This window comes from Mercenaria mercenaria, chromosome 14, assembly GCF_021730395.1.
Source record: "Mercenaria mercenaria strain notata chromosome 14, MADL_Memer_1, whole genome shotgun sequence".
Taxonomy (NCBI): Eukaryota; Metazoa; Mollusca; class Bivalvia; order Venerida; family Veneridae; genus Mercenaria; species Mercenaria mercenaria.
The window spans coordinates 24,595,393-24,615,431 of NC_069374.1; the positions used below are offsets into that span (position 1 = coordinate 24,595,393).

At 34.0% G+C, this 20,039-nt stretch overlaps 2 protein-coding genes across 3 annotated transcripts; both read left to right on the forward strand.

Moving 5' to 3' along the window:
• Positions 1-873: 873 nt before the first annotated feature.
• LOC123526579 (uncharacterized) lies at positions 874-7,012 on the forward strand. 2 transcript variants are annotated; one of them, XM_045305814.2, is made up of 4 exons: positions 874-1,107; positions 1,940-2,022; positions 2,726-2,843; positions 4,474-7,012. In XM_045305814.2, exons 2-4 carry the CDS (start codon positions 2,008-2,010, stop codon positions 5,652-5,654), a joined length of 1,314 nt encoding a protein of 437 aa, XP_045161749.2. In that variant the 5' UTR covers positions 874-1,107; positions 1,940-2,007; the 3' UTR covers positions 5,655-7,012. The 2 variants fall into 2 exon arrangements, with proteins under 2 accessions (XP_045161749.2, XP_045161751.2); XM_045305816.2 differs by lacking the exons at positions 874-1,107; positions 1,940-2,022 and adding an exon at positions 1,792-1,915.
• Positions 7,013-9,211: 2,199 nt separating this feature from the next.
• On the forward strand, positions 9,212-19,804 carry LOC123526580 (GATA zinc finger domain-containing protein 14-like). The gene is made up of 5 exons (XM_045305817.2): positions 9,212-11,545; positions 12,132-13,294; positions 15,535-15,614; positions 15,991-16,176; positions 18,419-19,804. The coding sequence occupies exons 1-5, from the start codon at positions 11,403-11,405 to the stop codon at positions 18,560-18,562; spliced, it is 1,716 nt and encodes a 571-aa protein (XP_045161752.2). The 5' UTR covers positions 9,212-11,402; the 3' UTR covers positions 18,563-19,804.
• The last annotated feature ends 235 nt before the right edge of the window (positions 19,805-20,039 follow it).

Sequence of the window (20,039 nt, forward strand, 5' to 3'; positions counted from 1 at the left end):
CTTTATGGTAAATTATTTCCCGACAAAGAAATAATGAATTAAACAGTGCCGTTTTACCACGGTGCCTTCTATCGAGCGAAAAATAGTTCCCCTTTTTCGTGTATTATGATAAAATTTCCTTTCCAACCATTATATATTTTGCAGTTAACTCATGGGTAGAACCACAGGCACGGGTCTAGTGTATATTTTTTGTTTAATAGAAAAAATCCCTTTTTTTTCATACAAATATACATTTTATATGTTAGTCAAATGAAAAAAAAAATTGCTGACAAAAAATCCGGTCACAGTATCATATACATACATGTATATGATACTGTGACCGGATTTTTTGTCATCAATTTTATACATGTATATGATACTGTGACCGGATTTTTTGTCATCAATTTTTTTTCATTTGACTAACATATAAAAAGTATATTTGTGTGAAAATAAGGGATTTTTTCTATTAAACAAAAAATATACACTGGACCCATGCCTGTGGGTAGAACTAGCTTCTTGGCTAAGCCACTTCTTGCATTTCATCTAACGGAGTGAGAGGGTAACGGAGTGAGAGGGTATCTTCAACTAGAAGTTACATCTTAGTAATAGTTTGATTCGTTATGTAGATTTATATAAATCAACTGTCATAAAGTAAACTTGAGTAAGTTTCAATTATTTTATGTGTGCTTGTAAAGCAGCCAAAACTTTTTCCCCGGTATCGGGGGTATCGGGATGGCATTTAGAACTTTTGCCCTTGGTCTAAAGTCTTGCCCGCTATATTGAGACCAGAATAAACACTGATCCACACACACCCATGAATCATCTGTATTCTTTTATGGTATACAGTAGCCGACTAACTATCCAACCGTTAATATCAGTTATTGTGCACCCGCGCATGACTTGTAAATAATAAATAATGTTTTAGTGTTCTACCTAATTCGCGATTAACATGCCATATACGATCTAATGTTCAAGTAGTATGGTATTTTATCTATTATTTTGCTAATCGAGAAGTTATTCATTAATATAACATGTTTTGATAATTTGGAAATAAATCTTGGCGAATTTCTGCCATTGTTTTTGATAAACGGTTTTGGATTACTGCAGAGGGACACAGTTGCATGTAGGGTAAGTTACATTATACAAAGTTGCAAGTAGTAACCAGGTCCTGTATTTATGGTATTCTTTCGTGCACTGAATTTAGGACAATGTAATTCATGCAAGCTACACATTTAATTTCTAAACTTTTGAGTAATATGAGATATACGTAGAAGTTATGTACAATTGCATATCACGCGAGCATCAAAACTCGGGCATAATTATACGATTTACAGAGTTGAGTGGGTTTTGCGCATGCTTGACGGTAGTATTTCAATATTTATGAAAGAAATTGCCCTATTATTGGTAACTATTTGAAATTCAAACTATTCAGATTACCTTAAAAACATGTTTCAGACACGGAAGAGAACATATTTGTTTATGGACTCAAGGTCATACATACAATTTAATAGATTGGATTAAAACGATATTCTCACCAACATAAGAAATAGATATCTTGTATCACGTACGGAGTTAATGAACCAAGCAGTTTATCCAATATTAAGTACGTGAACATGGTGGTGTTGCCAATATGGAGTTAGTGATGCATCGTTTTCAAAAGATTTAAGTTTAGACTTTGTGAGAGGAAACACCTTACGTGGGTATGGCGAGCAATCTGATTGTATATGTCTTTTTTAATTTATGCGTATAACTTCCTTTCATAATATATGATTACAGTTTAATGCTTGACTCGTCCTCTTTATAAAAGGTATATTGAGGTACAAGGGGTGTAAATTCGTTTTATATCATATCAATCTTAAAAGGATAGGTGCAGGGTTATTTTGAAATTTCAAGTTCACATTTTCTATGACGTGGCAATGGATGGAGTTTAATAAAGGTATGGTTTATCATTTTCTTGTAGACAATGTTGACTGTGGAAGGATTCCAGTACCAGCTCTAATTTTAAGACGTACCTACAGCAAGTGTACAATGACTAACACACCAGTAAGTACTGACGATTTTTATTGTTTACCTGCTGGTTTAGATTTAGAACGAATAAACACAAATGACAAAAACGGTCTACTTTCTGTCGAACAAGAGCAGTGACCCAGTTTTATGTCCATATTGGACAGATGTCGGCCAGTGGCTGGAATATCCGTAGATAGATCCGACAAAGGTCCGATGTGTAATCATATAAATTTTTTGAACCACATTAATTTAGGTTTATGATATCATCGTCTTGCGAAAGAACATGCGTTAATGACTAGCGTCAGGATCTGACCTCACCTTTCACCTGACTATTTTCTTGAACAAATAAGAATTTAACGAAAGGTCCACTATCGACCAGACTTCTTATAACGATGAGCACAATGGTGTCAGATCGATTTAATGGTGGCTGAATATGTCAAGTTTGCAAGCAAAACACCTGGTACAGTAAACAACATATGACTCATTGTCATTTAATTGTACAATCAATAACACGCAGCATTTCATTGATCAGAATTGATTTTCAACTAACCTGTATAATTCACATTGAAGTTATTTCTCTTTGTTACAATCTTTCAACTATTCTAACTAATGTAAAGTGAAAAATGTAAGAGTGAAAAATTAACAGGCATGCATTAAGCCAAGGAATTTTGTTAAAACATTTTTTTTAAGGAAATTGAATATAGATTTAATTGCATACAATTAATTTCATTTGGATTAGGTTACCCAGAAGATGAACACGATGTCAGGAAAAAGACGAAAAGCGTTCATATTGTACTGTGTGTGTGTGCTAATAGTTTCCTTACTGGCTGTAATAGAAAGTATTTACAGATGGCACGGTAAGTGAGTCACGTAGTGACAAGGTGAGCTTTTGTGACCGCCCTTCGTCCGTTCACAATTTCTTGTGAACAAGATAGAGACCATATTTTGCATCGATTTTGATTAAACTCGCACACAACTTGAATTGGCATAATATCTCGGTTCCTTTATAAAAACTGGCCAGATCCCATCATGGGTTCTAGAGTTATGGCCCCTTAAAGTGCCAAAAATTGCTATTTTGGTTTGTGAACACAATACAGACCACATTTTGCAATCGATTTTGTTCAAACTTTCACGTAACTTATATTGGCATAATATCTCGGTTCCTGGAGAAAACTGGCCAGATCCCATCATGGGTTCCAGAGGTATGGCCCCTTAAAGGGCCAAATTTGCTATTTCGATCTTTGATTCCATTATAAACCCGTCAGATCCAATCATAGGTTTCAGAGTTACGGCCCCTGATTGACCCCTGAAAGAGCAAAAATTTGTTTATTTTCACCTTGTGAACACGATAGAAGTGACATTTTACATTCGATTTTAACCACATTTACACACAACTTAAGTCACAATAAGATCTCGGTTCCTTTCGAAAACCGGCTAGATTCCATCATATGTTCTAGAGTTACTGTCCATGACCATGAAAGATTTTCTATTTTGGCACTTTCAGCCATATAGAGGTTTCATTTATGTTTTGATTTGATACAAACTTGCACAGAATGTTTATCTTGATGATCTCTAGGCCAAGTTTGAAACTGGGTCTTCTGGGGTCAAAAATTAGGTTACCACTCAAATCAAAGGAAAAGCTTGTTAACACCCTAGGGGCCACATTTATGACCTTATCTTCACGAAACTTTGTCAGAATGTTTGTCTTGATGACTTTAAGGTAAAATTTGTATCTTGAGCATGTGGGGTCAAAAACTAGGTCACCTGATAAATCAAAGGAAAGTTTGTTAAACCTCTACAGGCCACATTAATGATCCTATCTTCATGAATCTTGATCAGAATGTTGATCTTGATGATTCCAATGCCAAGTTTAACAGTTGAGCGAGATAGGGTCATCATGACCCTCTTGTTGTGTGCTGTAATAAAAAAGTATATACAGATGGCACGGTAAGTGATTACTTTTTTGTGTGCTAGAAGTTTTCTTACTGGCTGTAATACAAAGTATATACAGATGACACGATAACTGATTAGTACTTTGTGTACTAGTAGTTTCCTTACTGGCTGTAATAGAAAGTATTTACTGATGAAACGGTAACTGATTGTTGTAGTTTCCTTACTGACTGTAGTAGAAGGTTTTTTGTTTTTGTTGGGTTTATCGTCGCACCGACACAATTAAAGGTCATATGGCGATTTGTAATAGAAGGTTTTATACAGATGCACGGTAAGTGATTACTGTTTTTGAGTGCTTGCAGTTTACATACAGACTGTAATAGAAGGTTTATACAGATGACAAGGTAATGCTTACTATTTTTATATGTACTATATTCTCTAAAATGACCATCATGAGCTACAAAAAGAAACTTTGTAATCTAAAGTATCGACTGTAATACAAAATTGTACAGATGTAATTACTTATAAATTCCTTTATCAAAGTTGCTCTTGAAATGTAGCATGTTAAAGTGTTATATCCCTTTGCATTTACTTCAGGAGACAGCACTGAGCACGATTCAGATTTACTGTCAGCAAGAAACAAAAGGGAATACGCAGCTAAAGTTTGGCAAACGAAAAATTATTCGGCTGATTCTGCGTACAATGCCAGTGCTGAAAACACTCTGGTACCCGATCTTAGCTTTTTGCATAAGAGAAATGCGAATGAGAGGAATAAACCAATATATCTTAAGGATATATTTCCAAATATTAAGTATCCACCATTTCAGCCTACCGTAGATTCGGATTTTCCAACTACAGACGGAAAACCAAGAATTCCGCACATAATCCACCAAACGTTCAGATCTGTTATGTTACCTTATAATTATGCTAGATATGCCAAAAAGTTATATGACATGAATCCATCATGGCAATACATGTTTTGGACAGATGATTCGGCACGAAGATTGATAAAAGACAGGTATCCAGAACTGCTCAATGACTGGGATAGTTTCAATAAAAGTATAAGTAAAGGTGATTTTCTTCGTTATGTTGTGCTATATGAATTCGGAGGAGCGTATATTGACTTAGATGTTAATCCTGTAAGACCACTAGATCGAGTGACTATGAAATACTCGTGTATTATTCCAACAGAACCGTTCGAACATAATGTTTTTATTTGGAACACGCAGATATTCATGAACAATGCAATAATGTTTTGTAGACCAAAACATCCATTCTTTAAAAAACTGCTAAACAATATCAAAGATACTTTGAAAATCAAAGGTGTAACTGAGGGAACAGGTCCAGGATTTGTCACCAGAAACTTCATCGAATATAACGGTATTGATACTCTTGATGAAAATAGAACTAAATCTGAATTTACCAGTAATTCGCCATACTTCTACCGCGGAGAACTCCCTGAAATTCACGACGATGCAGTATATGTACCAAATACACAGTATTTCACAGATAACATCGATATAAGCAATCGAAAAGGATCTTTCAGGGGAACTTGTTATCATTTTAATTTTCAGACATTTCTAACCAAGCGGGCATGTAAAGAAATGAGAAGAAGGGGGATGATTAGGAAGGATAAGCGTTTTAAATTTCTCAGCCACAAATGGCATCACTTTTGGATGAGTTCAGAAAATTATGAACGAAACTCAAGTATAAATATAAGAAAGATTGCTCCAAGATCCATTATATATAGAGAGTATGATAATACTTCGGCTCGTTGAGAGAATGCCTTACAGAGGAAAGAGAATTTCGTGAACAAGATACGACTTGCACGTTTATCACGGACCCAACTACGTGGAATAAATACAACTTCAATGTTAAGTATTCGTTTTTTCAACGAAACGAAGATTTCAAGGTTTTAAAAAAGATATTAGTTTAGTGTATTTTTATGACTACTTTAAAGGTCCATTACTAAAACCCGAACGAGTATTATATGAAAACCAGAGTTTGTAGCTGAGACTTCCTATTTACTGAAAATATGGCCCACTGCATCGGTTCTGACCAAATAGTCATGAATATGTTCAAGAATAACTAACAAATAAACAAAAAAGGTTGCCTATGTCAAACCGAAAGTATGCTTTCCGACTGCTTACGAACCTGTCGAGATTCTTCGGACTTTTTCGGAAGAATCCTCCGAAACGAGGCTATAATTTATAAATAGATGCAAAATATATCATATGCCCAAACGACGTGATTTTTACAAACTTAGCACATGGAATTCAAAAATTTTGTAACTCACAAAAACTTCATGAAAATCATTCTTATAATACAGGTAATATACAGCTATACTACAAGTTTTCATAAGGACAATTCAGGCCCTTCCCGAATAAAAGTGTTGTTACAACTTCGTCTGTAAACTTTTTCAGTTAATCTCTTTTCAGTATAATTTTAAGAATATAAATGAGTAACTGTCTTACACTGCAGAAACAAAGTATGATTGAAATTTACCTAAATACACTTATTTATGTACACATGGCTACATTAATTTAATAAGATTTTAGACATTAAACACATTGTCTTGGCCTAATATATGTCACTGTCAATTTTAAATTTAAATTTTGTACATCTCATATTTTTCGTGCATGTCGTGCATAATTACCATCATGGAAATACTGTTATTTTGTTGCGCGTCTTAAATGGATATTCGTTTGAAACAATCTTAAAATCACGTGATCCCGAAGAATTTCCGACCGATTACGGAAAAGCGATAAACACGAAGGTAGGACAAAAAGACCCCCCATGTCAGTCTAAGAAAATACAGAAACAATCATTTGTTTCTCTGTACATGTGTTGATTTCAAGGGAATATTGCACGGCTATCGTAATGTTTAGTACTATATTTCAAAATGTGTAGTCTTTTTTTAAGATTTATGTCTATTCATTTGTCTTTATTTTGCACCTTTAATAGACGGACACTCAAATTGCAAGGCTTGGTTTTAATTTAGTCTTAAGTTCTTTAGAGTTTACAAAAAATGTTGTGAGATAAACAAACACGACATTTAAATTTTTACCTTTATATTACATTTGTATGACTAGGCGAACTGAGAACTGCTTTTAGAGATAAATTTTAAGTTATTGTATTTAGAATAAAATTGGACAGTTGAAAGGTCAAACTATTATCGAGAATGGAGGAATAGTTGTAAATCCATATTGCTCATCGTTTCATTTAGATGTACTATTTATATAGATCAAAGAAATTGTTCAAGCACAAACTTTTAAGCAAAATACAAATGGAAGAAGAAAAGGTAAATGATAAGGTGAAATAGCTTGACAGAAATATTGTAGAGGTCATGTAGATTTTAAAATGTCATTTAGATTACTTGTAATTTGTATGTACTCAGTCATATTTTTTGAACAGTGTATATTACTACTTTTAGGAAAAAGAAGAGGTAGACAACAATATGATTTAATACTTTTTAACTTGTTGTGTTGACTTTTTATAATTAACAGTTAGGCATGGAAGAACTATGGGTATACACAAGACCTGAAAATATTTAGTAATGCCTACTTTTGGTTCGTTATTACTGACCCTTTCAAGTAATTAAGGAGGAACCACACTATAACTTTTTTTCAGAGTCCATGTTATTGACTGGTACCAACAAAAACTGGAAGATATTTCTGATTTAGATCTGTGTATATTTTTACGTTTAATGCATCGTTGACGTTTCCATGACGTCGCAAACATGACCACTTCGCGCACTTTTGACGTCAGATATACGGGGACAAAATCTGCCTTAAAATTATTGTAGCGGCAATATTTTTTAACGTAAACCCATAAATCATACATGAAATGAAAGCTGACATGAAACTCCAGACGATGATTTAATCGGAATTGTTCTACGTTTTCGCGTAATAAAATGAGAGCCAAAAAACGAGTTTTCTTTATACTTAAATTTTCCACAAAAAATAGCTTCGCTAAGCATTAAAAAAAAATCCATCCGTAATTTGTTTTACCAAAATTGAATATGTTTTACACTAATACGTCCTTTAAATATATAGTAAAAAACAGAAAGTTTTACCGTGCCGTTTTGTGGCTATAAGAACTTTTTAAGCATCTCTACAGTAACATTTTTCGACGCTGAAAAAAATGACGTGAATGTGAAGATATGGCCTTTAAGGTTAGGCAAAAAAAGTTTGTTTCTGGTAACATGCTAAGCAAATAGGGTAGGCAGCAAAAGTGCCGCCAGTTTTTATTTACACATTTAAAATTAACTATAATAGATTTTTATTGAATGATGATTTAATCGGAATTGCTCTACGTTTTCGCTTAATAAAATGAGAGCCAAAAACGAGTTTTCTTTTTACTTAAAATTTCCACAAAAAATAGCTTCGTTCAGCATTAAAATAATATCCATTCGTAATGTTTTGATTAAAATTGAATATGTTTTACATTAGTATGTTTTCTGAATAACAGTCAAAATTTAGAAAGTTCTGCGGTGTCGTTTTTAGGTAATTAGCTATTATGCGTTGATACTAGGTCAACAAATTTACGTTTTCTCGACGTCACCGTTTCAAATTGTTTTTGAAGAATTGACAAGTTACGCAACGTTCAGATAAACGTGAAATTACATTAGCTATCCCATTATTTAGTAATTGTGGTAGCTTTTATGGAATGTGTATTCACACAGACGGTAACACTATCATTAGTTAACATACTGCCAGATCCGAATATCTACCGTTCAGACCCGAAATACGGAAATATTATGTTTCTGCGAGGATACGTACTAATTAAAGAATAGGCTGAGACTATGTCATTCGTTTATAGTGATAAGAATAATTATCACATCAGTGGAAACACTAGTGTAAATTTCCTTTCAGTGACCTCATTATCTGCGTGGTCATATTCGAAGTTATGCAAGATAATAAACATGTATTATTTGAAACTCTTCTAACATATACAAAATTATTGCTAAAAGAGAGTTATAGACCTGAGCCTATTTAACAACGCAAATAGTGAACATATTTTATATACTTTGTATAAAGCGTACCATATTTATGTAGTAATTTTACAGAAATGACCGAATTTGTCTATAATAGCATAAAATATTACACATTTGTTCAGAGCAAATTGGCCGATCGTGACCACGTGCTTGGTGTGGTCAAAAAGACATGTAGACTCAGATAATAGCGCGTAGTTCTGCACGGATTTCTCGACGCATATTTTACGATTTTTATCGCTTCTTTACTACTAGGTATACGATATATTACTCTAGATATCTTAATGAAAGTTACATTCATTTGTAGAACTATTCAAGAACAATTTCATAAAGGTTCATTTTACTTGGTTGCGTTATATGCTGCCAAAGAATCTTCTTAAAGATTTATATAAATAATTATGTTCAAGTATTCTTGGAAGTAACACTTTCCTACTGCTCAATATGATATGCATGTGGGTGTATCACTTGCTGGTACGGAGTACGTTTTTAAGCTCTACTATGATATACATGTGGGTGTATCACTTGCTGGTACGGAGTATATTTGAAGGAAATGCAAGATACATGTTTTTCGTATGCTTTCTCTGCGTCTTCTAATTGCTACTTTTGTGTAAATAACTTATGCACATGTTTCCGATCTAGCGCTAATAACGGTCCTTGAATGACATCAGAAATATGCACTATCCCTCCAAGATCTATAATGTTTTCTTTAGTTTATACTAATTTTTCTTAGCTCGATTGTGATGAAAGATTCAAGCCTATTGGAACCACTCTCGAGTCCGCTTCCTGGAAAGACCAGTACTGGTGTCATATGAGAAGCCCAGTGGGGCTCAAACCCTGTAGATATGAAATGTTATAAGCCATAGACGGCATGTCCTGCCCCCAAGGCTGCGTGGATTAGGTCTCTGACTATGACTGATGGGCACCTGTGACCTTCTTCCTCTGTTGTTTTATTTTTGTTTGATTTAACGTCATACTGACACATTTATAGGTCATATGGTAACTTTTCAGCTTTTCGTGGTGGAGGAAGACCCCACCCATTTGCCCCTCCGGGCATTATTTTAGCATGGGCGGGTAACTGGATAGAACCATCGATCTTCCGTAAGCCAGCTGGATGGCTTCCTCTACTTGTATAATCATAAAGTTACCATAGGACAATTGCTGACATATGTTTTCAGTATCACTTTACGACCAATAACAACAGTTTTTTGTTGAAACAGAGTCTTTATATAACGCATCTAAATGATAGTAAGTTGCGTTAATTAAATGAAAGTAGGAATATACTGTTTATCGTGTAGCAATGCCTCCTCCTCTCTTGGTTGAAACATATTGTTTTGGTTTGTCCTCCATTTTTCATCTATGTTTATGTCGGTTCTTCAAAAAATCGTGTCCGTTTCGTATTTGTTTTCATCTTCTTGAAGCCCTTTTATTAGTATAATAAGACGATGTACAGAACGCAGTCATGACAGTGTAGGGCGAGACCAGATGTCAAACAGGCAGTCGTTTGTGTGCGTTCAATGTAGCTAAGCACCTTGAACAATTTACATATTACATGGCATACATGTCCCTCAAACTGAAACTATGTAACTTTCAGCCATGTAAAGAGAAGAAAGATCTTCTTGAAAAGTTTGCAAGATTGTTTTAATAATTTGGCAAATCAATCTGACATATTAATAACATGTCAACGCTGTACGTCAGATAATGTATTTGACGTCAGGTTTATATGTTTTTACTTCTTTAAAGGTTTTTGGATACCTTTGGAGTTAATATTTAATGTCGTAAACGATGTACAGATGTACATTTTGCTGTCATGATGGGTAAAGATTAATGTCATACTAATAAGTCAAAGATCAAGTAGATCGTTTTGCATGTGGTTCATACATATTCAAACGTTTCTAGTATTGGAGATATAACGCACAATTGGCGATCAGGGGCCAGTTGTTCGAAAGGCTGTTAAATTTAACGACTCGTTATCAGATATAACGGACCGTTAAATTTAACAGCCTTTCGAACAACTGACCCCAGGCCTTCGCGGTCATTTGTCAAGGTTTCTGAATTCGAATCACGTGCCCGTCATCTCACGGGGTTCCAAACCTTGCATTGGGTGTATAATTATTTCATGTGAGGAAGTCATCACGCTGGCTTATGTAAATTGGGTATTTTTATCAAGGTGCCCTCCTGTTCCTGAAATATTGCTCAGAGGGACACCTGGGGTTATCCTCCCCTACGAAATGTTGGAAAGTCGAAATATGACCTAAAGTTTAACCCAATAGAAACATAAACCGTGCATATAAAGATGACTGTTTTGTGTGAGAAAAATGAATAAAAACGTTTATTGCATTCATGTTTTATTATCCTCCATTATTTACTTTATAGTTATATACGCTATATATCGTAAACATACTCGATGTTTATCATAATAGACTCCGTAATCTTTTCTCTGGATTATAATTCCGTTATCAGTGTACGTGGCATTTCAATATGTCCTTATCTCTATACACTATATATGTTCAACAAACAGTATCATAGATAACTGATGAATGTATTCATAAAAATGGGGATTTCAAAATTAACCCTCTTGGGTGTCGTGCTCAGCCTTTGCTCCGTCGCTGCTAAGAAAGGTAACCATGGCAACAATCAACTACTTAAAAGGCTTGAAATACTGGAGGACTATCAGAAGTAAGTTGCTGACGATTATAATATTAACTTTATAATGACTGAAGGAAATTAAAAATATTTCAATTTGGAGTATCGAATTCAATATACTGTGCATACATGCCTATGCTAAATGTTACTGGCAGGGTATTATAGAGACCTGGCTTCGAGTCACTTGTTCCTCACTTGTTTGGGTCAAGCATCCCACTTGGATGTAAAACTCTTTCATTTGAGAGAACTATGCATCTGTCTGGTGGAAAGTCAGTGGTCCAACTCGGCTCTATATTAATGCTCGTATCGGTGCTTTCTCATTTATCTATAAAGTTGGAAATTCTTTAACCCTTAGACTGCTGTCGGCAAGTGATTCTGCCTTTGCGACCAGTACAGACCAAGATCAGCCTGCACACCCGTGATCATGGTCTGCACCGTTCGCCATTCAGTCAGTATCTTTCATTAAAGAAATTTAGCAGAGTAAGGGTTAATGACCTTATTTGTATCGGTGTGACTCAACAGTTAACAAACAAACACCCAGAGCAATCAAACGATTATCTTATGCAATCTTATGAGCTATGTAAAGGAGGTAAAATCTAGTTACTTTAACTCTTTATAGACGCAGCGGGACCAGAATTAGCAAACTAGAAGACGATTTTCATGTACAAACCAGCGTCATTGAGGAACAAAATAAAACGATTCATCACCTAGAAGAAACTGTTCATAAGCTGAAATCAACTATTGAACATGCATACCGTATTTCAAGGCGTAATCGACGAAACATTTCGTTAATTAGAGGCATTCTGTTAAAACAGGACTTTAAAGACGGATCTGCAGTAACTTCAGTTAACAATGATATTTCAAAGACACATTTTCTTAACCAACATAATGATAAAAATGACAACTCAAACCACGATAAACACGTCCAAAAGCAAAACCACAAAACAAACATCCAAGAACATTCCCAACAGCAAAATCACAAAACAGATATCCATGAGCATTCCAACCATCAAAATCGCAAAACAAACACCCATGAGCATTCCCATCAGCGAAATCACAAAACAAATATCCACAACCATTCCCACCAACAAAATCACAGTACAAACACTAATGGACATTCCCGAGAGCAAAATCATAAAACAAACACACATGGACATTCTCACCAGCAAAATTACAAACCAAACAGCCTTCAAAATTCTCACCATCAAAATCTTAACAAAAACACCCATCAGCATTCTCACCAGCAAAATCACAAAGAAAACAGCCATCAGCATTCTCACCAGCAAAATCACAAAGCAAACACCCATCAACATTCTCACCAGCAAAATCACAAATCAAACACCAGTCAACATTCTCATAAGCAAAATCACAAAACAAATACTACAAAAAGCATCGACAAGTCCCCACGAAACCACAACCACCACAACCACCACAAAACCCAACATACAACGATACTAACAAACGCACACTACAAGCAGTATGATCAGTATTTGCAATCTCAAAAACAAAACCATCACATGCCTCCCCATAGCGAGCATAGAGGGCATGCCAATTTGCACAGCAAGTCAGAATCGCAGAACTTAGTAACAAAACACCAACATAAACAAAATAGAAACGCTTCTAATGTCGATGGTCACGTGGAGCGTTACCATAAACATTCAAATAAATTAAACGGGAAAGAAAGAAGTGGTTCAAGCCATCAGTATGAAAACCAACAAACACGACACACGTTTTCGGATGAATCAAGCAATGGACGAAGACCTTTGAGGACTCAAAGACAGGGTATGTTACACTATTTCTACAAATGCTTTGTTATGTATTGATTTTATTTTCATAAATGTTTGATTAATAAAACGGACCATTCCTGAAAGCTATAAAATCTGTAAAAAGATCCCTTGGAAGCATAAAATGCAACCAAAAGAGAATAATAGTAGTCAACACAAATGACGTTTAAATGAAGGATATCGTAAAAGTTCATATTGCCTTATTTTGCTGCAAAATCATTATAAAATGCAAATGAACTAACCTTAGTGTTAGAGATAAAATTATAACTGAAAAAAGTTTTTAAGTGACGATGTAAAATACATTTTATAATTTTCCGTTTCAATAATTTGGCTTCTCTGTACACAGTAGGCTTGTTTCAGACACATTTATTCAACACTTAAGTTATATTTAAAAAAAAACATTACTTACCGACATAATTTTTTCCCATAAATACTTAATAAACTAACGTTGGATGTTAATATGTAAATATTTTAAGCATGTTGTTTAAGCTTTCTGAGACCTCATATCTAATTTCCATGTAGCCCCACGTGCAGATAGTCCTACCTATCAAGCCATTGATAAATATTTAACCCCACACCCCTATTATAGTAAGATTATTTCGGGTCAAATACATGCATATTGCAAGACGTAGAACATGTTTTAAGATTAATAAAATATATTCAGATCCACTATTTCAACTGAAATTTTGATATAATGTTATTTGTACCATACCGCTCTTCATACGCAAAAACCAAGAAAAAAAACTCAATATTTACTTTGAAAAGTGATCCGTTCGCCCGTCTGTCCGTTCTGAAATGTTTTCCGGATAACTTTTCTGGATTAGGCCACAACTGACAGATATCACTATGAATTTTCGCATATTGTCAGAAAATAAATCGAGAGCTTACAGATAGACCAATTTTGCTCTGAGCCCTGGAAATGCAATGTGTTCCAATCAGGAGGTATGGCTCATTGAAATCTTACAGAATATAATATGTTGCGCATTACCTAGATAGAAAAAATAAAGATCACTAACAAACAGAGAAAGCTGTGTTCAGCTTCCTCAAATTTTAATTTAAAACAGCGTCCGCAACGACGTGTGCAATACAAAACAAATACATCAAAAACAGAATATGACCGTAACAATCAAAGAGGACCCGAGGAGAATTATTGTAAACGCCTATCTAAAATTAAACATCTGACCCTAACTCTTATATGTGAAACAATTTGGCCATACCATAAAGAAACCGTTAATAATCGTACCATGTCCCTGCCCGTTTAGGAGTTGTGGATCTTTGAAATTCTACAGAATGCTATATATTGCCAAATCGTCCTATTTGAACATCTGCATAAAGAAGCTATGATCGTTGGAAACTTTATATAATACAAAATTATACTGGAAGGCTTGTCCGGATATCTCCAAGGGATCTGGTCAAAACTTGCAAAACTGCTCGTTAATATTAATAGAGCTTATGCATATTGCTAGGATATACATGTACCAACATATACCTCATCTGTAAATTCGCCACTTCCCTTATGAATGCACCCCTACCCTACTTGCGAAAAATAAAAATGTAGTACATGCATGTATCATAAGGATATAAATGTACTACAGTATAGCCAGGTATAAACATACTCTCCTATTTGTAGGAATAAGGTCAGTATTTCGGTCGAAAATCTGCTTCCTTGGTATAGTTGAAAGAAGTCCATAATAAATAGATATTGATTTTCCCAGTTTTTGTGCAAATTCGTGTAGAACGAGTGATGTAACCACATTTTTCACTGCTAGAATACATTCTGCATGACATGAGACGGTTTTCCATGTTTATACACCCCACATGACAAGTTTTGCAGATCGAAACCGGAAGTAGGTGTTTCTTGTGCGGACAAGAGAAAATACACGCCAATGTTTGGTAGCAGACCACAACTGACTGGCATTTCACTAGGAACTATTTAACCCCCTATTTTCTTTTCATTTTGTTTTCGCTTATTTATGATAGAACTTTCATGAAAAATAGGTGTAGGAAAAAATGATGTTCTATAAAGATACGTAAAGACGACCTCGAGTTGTCGTTTTTTATATGAAACAAAGAAGGATTTGAATTACTGACCTTCAACCTGTAACACTCCCCATAAAGGGCTCAATTTGCAAAATACCTGTATACAAAAATACAAAAACTGTCACCGATGATCTTGTTTTAGGTGATGGATGGAATATTGAAATTTGATAAATTGGCAATTACATCTAACTTTTGCAGCATTTGGTGGGATTGCATTTTCTGTCTACTTGGATCATGATGCCACAGTTGCTCAACACCAAACTGTGAAATTTAATAAGGTAAATACATTATTACTGTACATTATACGTGACTTTTTATTTCGCAATTTGACCAGATAACACATTTATTTGCTTTATAAAGAATTCGTGTTTCATTTGTTTTTAATCTCTATGCCACTATGATCGCGATTTAATGAATAAACAATTCTTACGGATATTTTCACAGTGCTATATAACCACCATAACAGAAAAATGAACATGGAATTACAAAATGATGGAACACATACGTAAGAAAATTAAACACCAATCGAAGCAGTATATGTTAGAGGTACCACGTCACGTGTTTCATGTTACAAAATAGTTCATTAAGACAAATCTGCATCTGCGAAGGTGCCTATCTACAGTCTTTCTGATTTTTAATTAAATCATTTTACAGGTTATCACAAACGATGGAGGCGGTTACAGTGCTCAGACAGGAGTTTTCACGTGCGCTGAGGGAGGCGTTTACATGTTCACGTTTTCTATTGGCCAAAGGGACCAAGGTCATTACATGTGGGCGGAGCTTATGGTGAACAGTAAGAACATGATTGATGCTGTCGTTGACACCTATCACCCAGCCCAGGTAATAGATGAATTACAATGTTGAAAATATAAACTTCAAGGGATTTAAATAAGTTAAATACTGTTCGTAATCAAGCCAAGTTGTATCAAGTCTGATAAAATGCGTAAAACAGTATAAAGGTCTCTGACATTGTAATTAGTTTCAAAGCTACTTTTTTCTCCTTAAATTAGTTATTGTACATAGGCAGTTGTCGCCAACTTACAATATACAAATATCTGTTATACGTTTGCTTTTGTTAAGAACTTTTTAAAGGAAAATAACTGATCCAGGAAAATGAAGCATTTACATATCTTAAAATATTTTTTTTTTTGTGAAAATCAAAAGTCAATTTTTGTGTGTGGCATAAAGTGATATATATTTTTTAACAGAACAACACTCGATTAAAGTCAGGTATAGATGCTTCAAAACTCTAGATAACTTCAAACATTTTTTTGAAATAATAAGACGTGTCGGATCCTTCTGGTATCTATAGAACGACATGTAGCAATGCAATAAGCATAAAATCGGAGAAACTTTGCTTGAAAATACCTTATTCGATATCTAAAATATTTGGATAATTATGATGATTCATGTAAAAAGGGAGTAAAACATGGTACTTGTAGTCACAATAACACAATCATGTTAAGCTATTTACAATGGAAAATGTCTAAATTCGATAAAAAAAGTTGGAAATAAATTGGATAGGATTATAAATTTGAGCAAAACGAGATAAAAATCAGTACTTGTGATCACAATAGTACTAGGATGTATGACTTCATTTAATAGGAATTAATCCTAACTCCTTAATTGTAATGACAGACGTTTAATCAATTGTAAGGCAACATGGAATATATAAGCTGAAGCCTCAAAACCATATAAACACATGTGAAAATAATGAAACAAAAGGTATGTTATATGTCTCAAAATTCAATTAAATTCTTATAATGAATGCATAAGTTTAAAAAACAAAGTTGTGAGTAGGGATGGGGAAAGAATTAAAAAAAAAAAACATGCTATAATTTTGTTTCATAGTTACATCAGATGTCTTAATCTAAAAGGGCGACAACACAGTCGTTGGAAATCTGAATAAAGGCAGTAGTATTTGTCTTATCTTCCTTTGCTGCCAAATGCAGTGTATAAAATTAATTTTACGAGGTTTATAATTAGTTGGGAAAGAAGAAAAGTACACATTTTTGAATATTTCTTTGGGGAAGTTCAAATTCAAATTTTGCGGTCTGAATTGATTAATATTTTGTATCAGAACAACAACCAGCAAAAGTCCAGAATACATACTGACAAAAATAAAGATAACCAAAAGCATTTTCATTTTTGAATTAATTAGAGGATAATATTACGCTCTTGGTATTTATAAAATATCATGTAGTATTGCAACTGGCTTAAAGTTATCATGAAACTTATAATCAAGAGCTTCTTGAAAAAATGCTTGTTCAATATATAGGAATACATGTATGTTTTCATGGAAAAACGAGATAACAACATGGTATTTACGACCCCAATAATACGGTAATATTAAGACATATAATTTATGATCTCGTGCAACGAAAAATAGTCTTATTTTTTGTAACGTTGAAGGCTGGGTCCAAACAAAACATTTAAAGAAAACCGGTTGCTGGTTTTGTTCTTCATTTGTCAGAACAGAACAAGCTTCAAGCTACAATATGACAGTAAAAATCCTTGCAGCTGTTATCTAGCTTTCTTCGAAGCCCCTTACAACGCGTTTAGAATAATGGAACAAATGGTTTGTTATATGTCTTGAAATTCAAATAGAATGTATTTATTAATGTATAAAGTTTTACGGAGGGATTGGGAATGAATTAAGAACAAACAAACATTGTGCAGTTTTGTTTCGCAGACATATTTATTATACAACGTCTTACATAAATCGCCGGCCCATGGATCACAAATTGATCTATATTGAGCAAATGTTTACATGTATTAAAACTAAAACTATGCTTGATAATTTCTGATGACCTGTAATAAAACACCACAGTGTTGACTATTGGCAAGTCACTTAAGTCGCTAAATAAGTGTATACTGTTTCTCAGTGATAATGCATTAACTAGTCGTTTCAACCTTCTGGACTTCAACAAAATACGTTTAAACAACAGCAAGTGCATTATGCTGTTCAAGTGTTCAAATATCTTGAATCTAAGTGGTGACAACACAGTCACTGGAAGACTAACTAGGGGCTGCAGTGTATGTATTGTCTTTCTTTCCTTGATTTTTTAAAAATTATTTCCAGGATTTACAAGGCGGCAATACGGTAATTTTGAGACTGAATGCAGGCGACAGGGTCTGGATAGATGCTACACATAATGGCAGTCACGTGGAGGGAAGTGGAACTCTGAGACTAACAACATTCTCTGGACTTTATCTGTACTCTTAATATTTATTGTACACGTTTATTTCTCATAAAAAGTAATACTGACATCCAGTATCAATTTATATCATAGTTGCTTAGATGCATTAGATAATTATTACCCCTTCAAAGAATATACACATTACTTATTAAAGAGCTAGAAATAAACTTGTGCAAAATCAATTCACAACAGTATTGATTCGAGTATTTGTTAGCTACAATATCTATTCAATCTTATTTTATGCATTATTACTTTACAAACAATTTATACAGGCTAGTAAAGAAATAAATGCTTGTTTATTTTGACGCGTAAACATTATCTTAAAGTTGAAAACCTGTTTACCGCTAATCAGATCAACAGTTGTACAGTTCAGCGGCGCGTAAGACGTTGGAAGCGGGTGGGGAAGTAGGTGAGGAAGCGCGTCAAGAGGTTGTGCATTGCTGCGAATTAAACCCAACACATCCTGACCCGAACTCTGCATCGCAACAAATTTGTGTGCTGCCAAAATATGAACACACTAGGTTTCCACTGACGAACCCATTGCGTAGTTAATAACACTAAACACATGACCCGCTCTTATAATGAAAAAGAATTATATCAATTAGAGATAGCACCTATAGTTTTAAATTATGAAAAACAATTAAAAACAAATGAACTAATTTTGGGTAGTTATATAACATTTAAGACCAAGCATAATACTAAAGTCTTGATTTGATCATTATTTGTTATTTAATTTTCCTGTATCCACTCTTGCAGATAGTACTACCTATCAAACCATTGATATGTATTTAATTTCTTATTACAAAATCCTGGACTTTTGCAAAAAGAACTTATCTGACTTTGACAAAGTTGTCAAATGAATATATATTGTCTGACATCAATCAATTCAGATCCACCTTTTAAGCTGAAATTCAGATATACATGTAATGTTATTTGTACCATATCACGCATCATAAATAAAAATAACGAAAAACTCTTCAATATTTGCCTACAATGAAATGACTTATCAACATGTTTTTATCCATACAGTTAGTTCATTGTTCCTTTTAACTGGTGTCATGCAGGTGCATGGATAAATGAAAGGTATTCAATGATTGATCTCTAGTACTATATCTATATCAATCAACTGGTATTTGAATTTGTCTATAAAACTTTTAACGCGGTTTTAAGACACTTGAAAAATTGTATGAATTCCAAATGAAAACAAAATATTTTGTTTATAAGATTGTTTGTCTTTTACTTGATAAATAAATAATAAATTCTAATAATTTTGTTCTGACTGTTTCATATGCAGACACTTTCATAATTTCTCATTTACGCAATCATTATTTACTGACCGAATATTGTATATATTAATTTGAAAAGTGTTCAAGTCAAACGTTGTCACGGCAAACACACCTGCCTACAATTGAATTTACTCGATTATTTGTAAAAATATTTTGTTTCTTTTATTTATCTGTGGAATAATGCGTTTCATTTGTCCGTACTATTTACTTTCAACAG

Excerpts from the sequence above, each read along its gene's own strand:
- LOC123526579 (XM_045305814.2), top strand. Across the intron at positions 2,844-4,473 it reads AAGTATTTACAGATGGCACG|GAGACAGCACTGAGCACGAT; the intron begins GTAAGTGAGTCA and ends CATTTACTTCAG.
- LOC123526580 (XM_045305817.2), top strand. The coding sequence starts at position 11,403 with ATGAATGTATTCATAAAAATGGGGATTTCAAAATTAACCCTCTTGGGT. Across the intron at positions 13,295-15,534 it reads TTTGAGGACTCAAAGACAGG|CATTTGGTGGGATTGCATTT; the intron begins GTATGTTACACT and ends TAACTTTTGCAG. Across the intron at positions 15,615-15,990 it reads AAACTGTGAAATTTAATAAG|GTTATCACAAACGATGGAGG; the intron begins GTAAATACATTA and ends ATCATTTTACAG.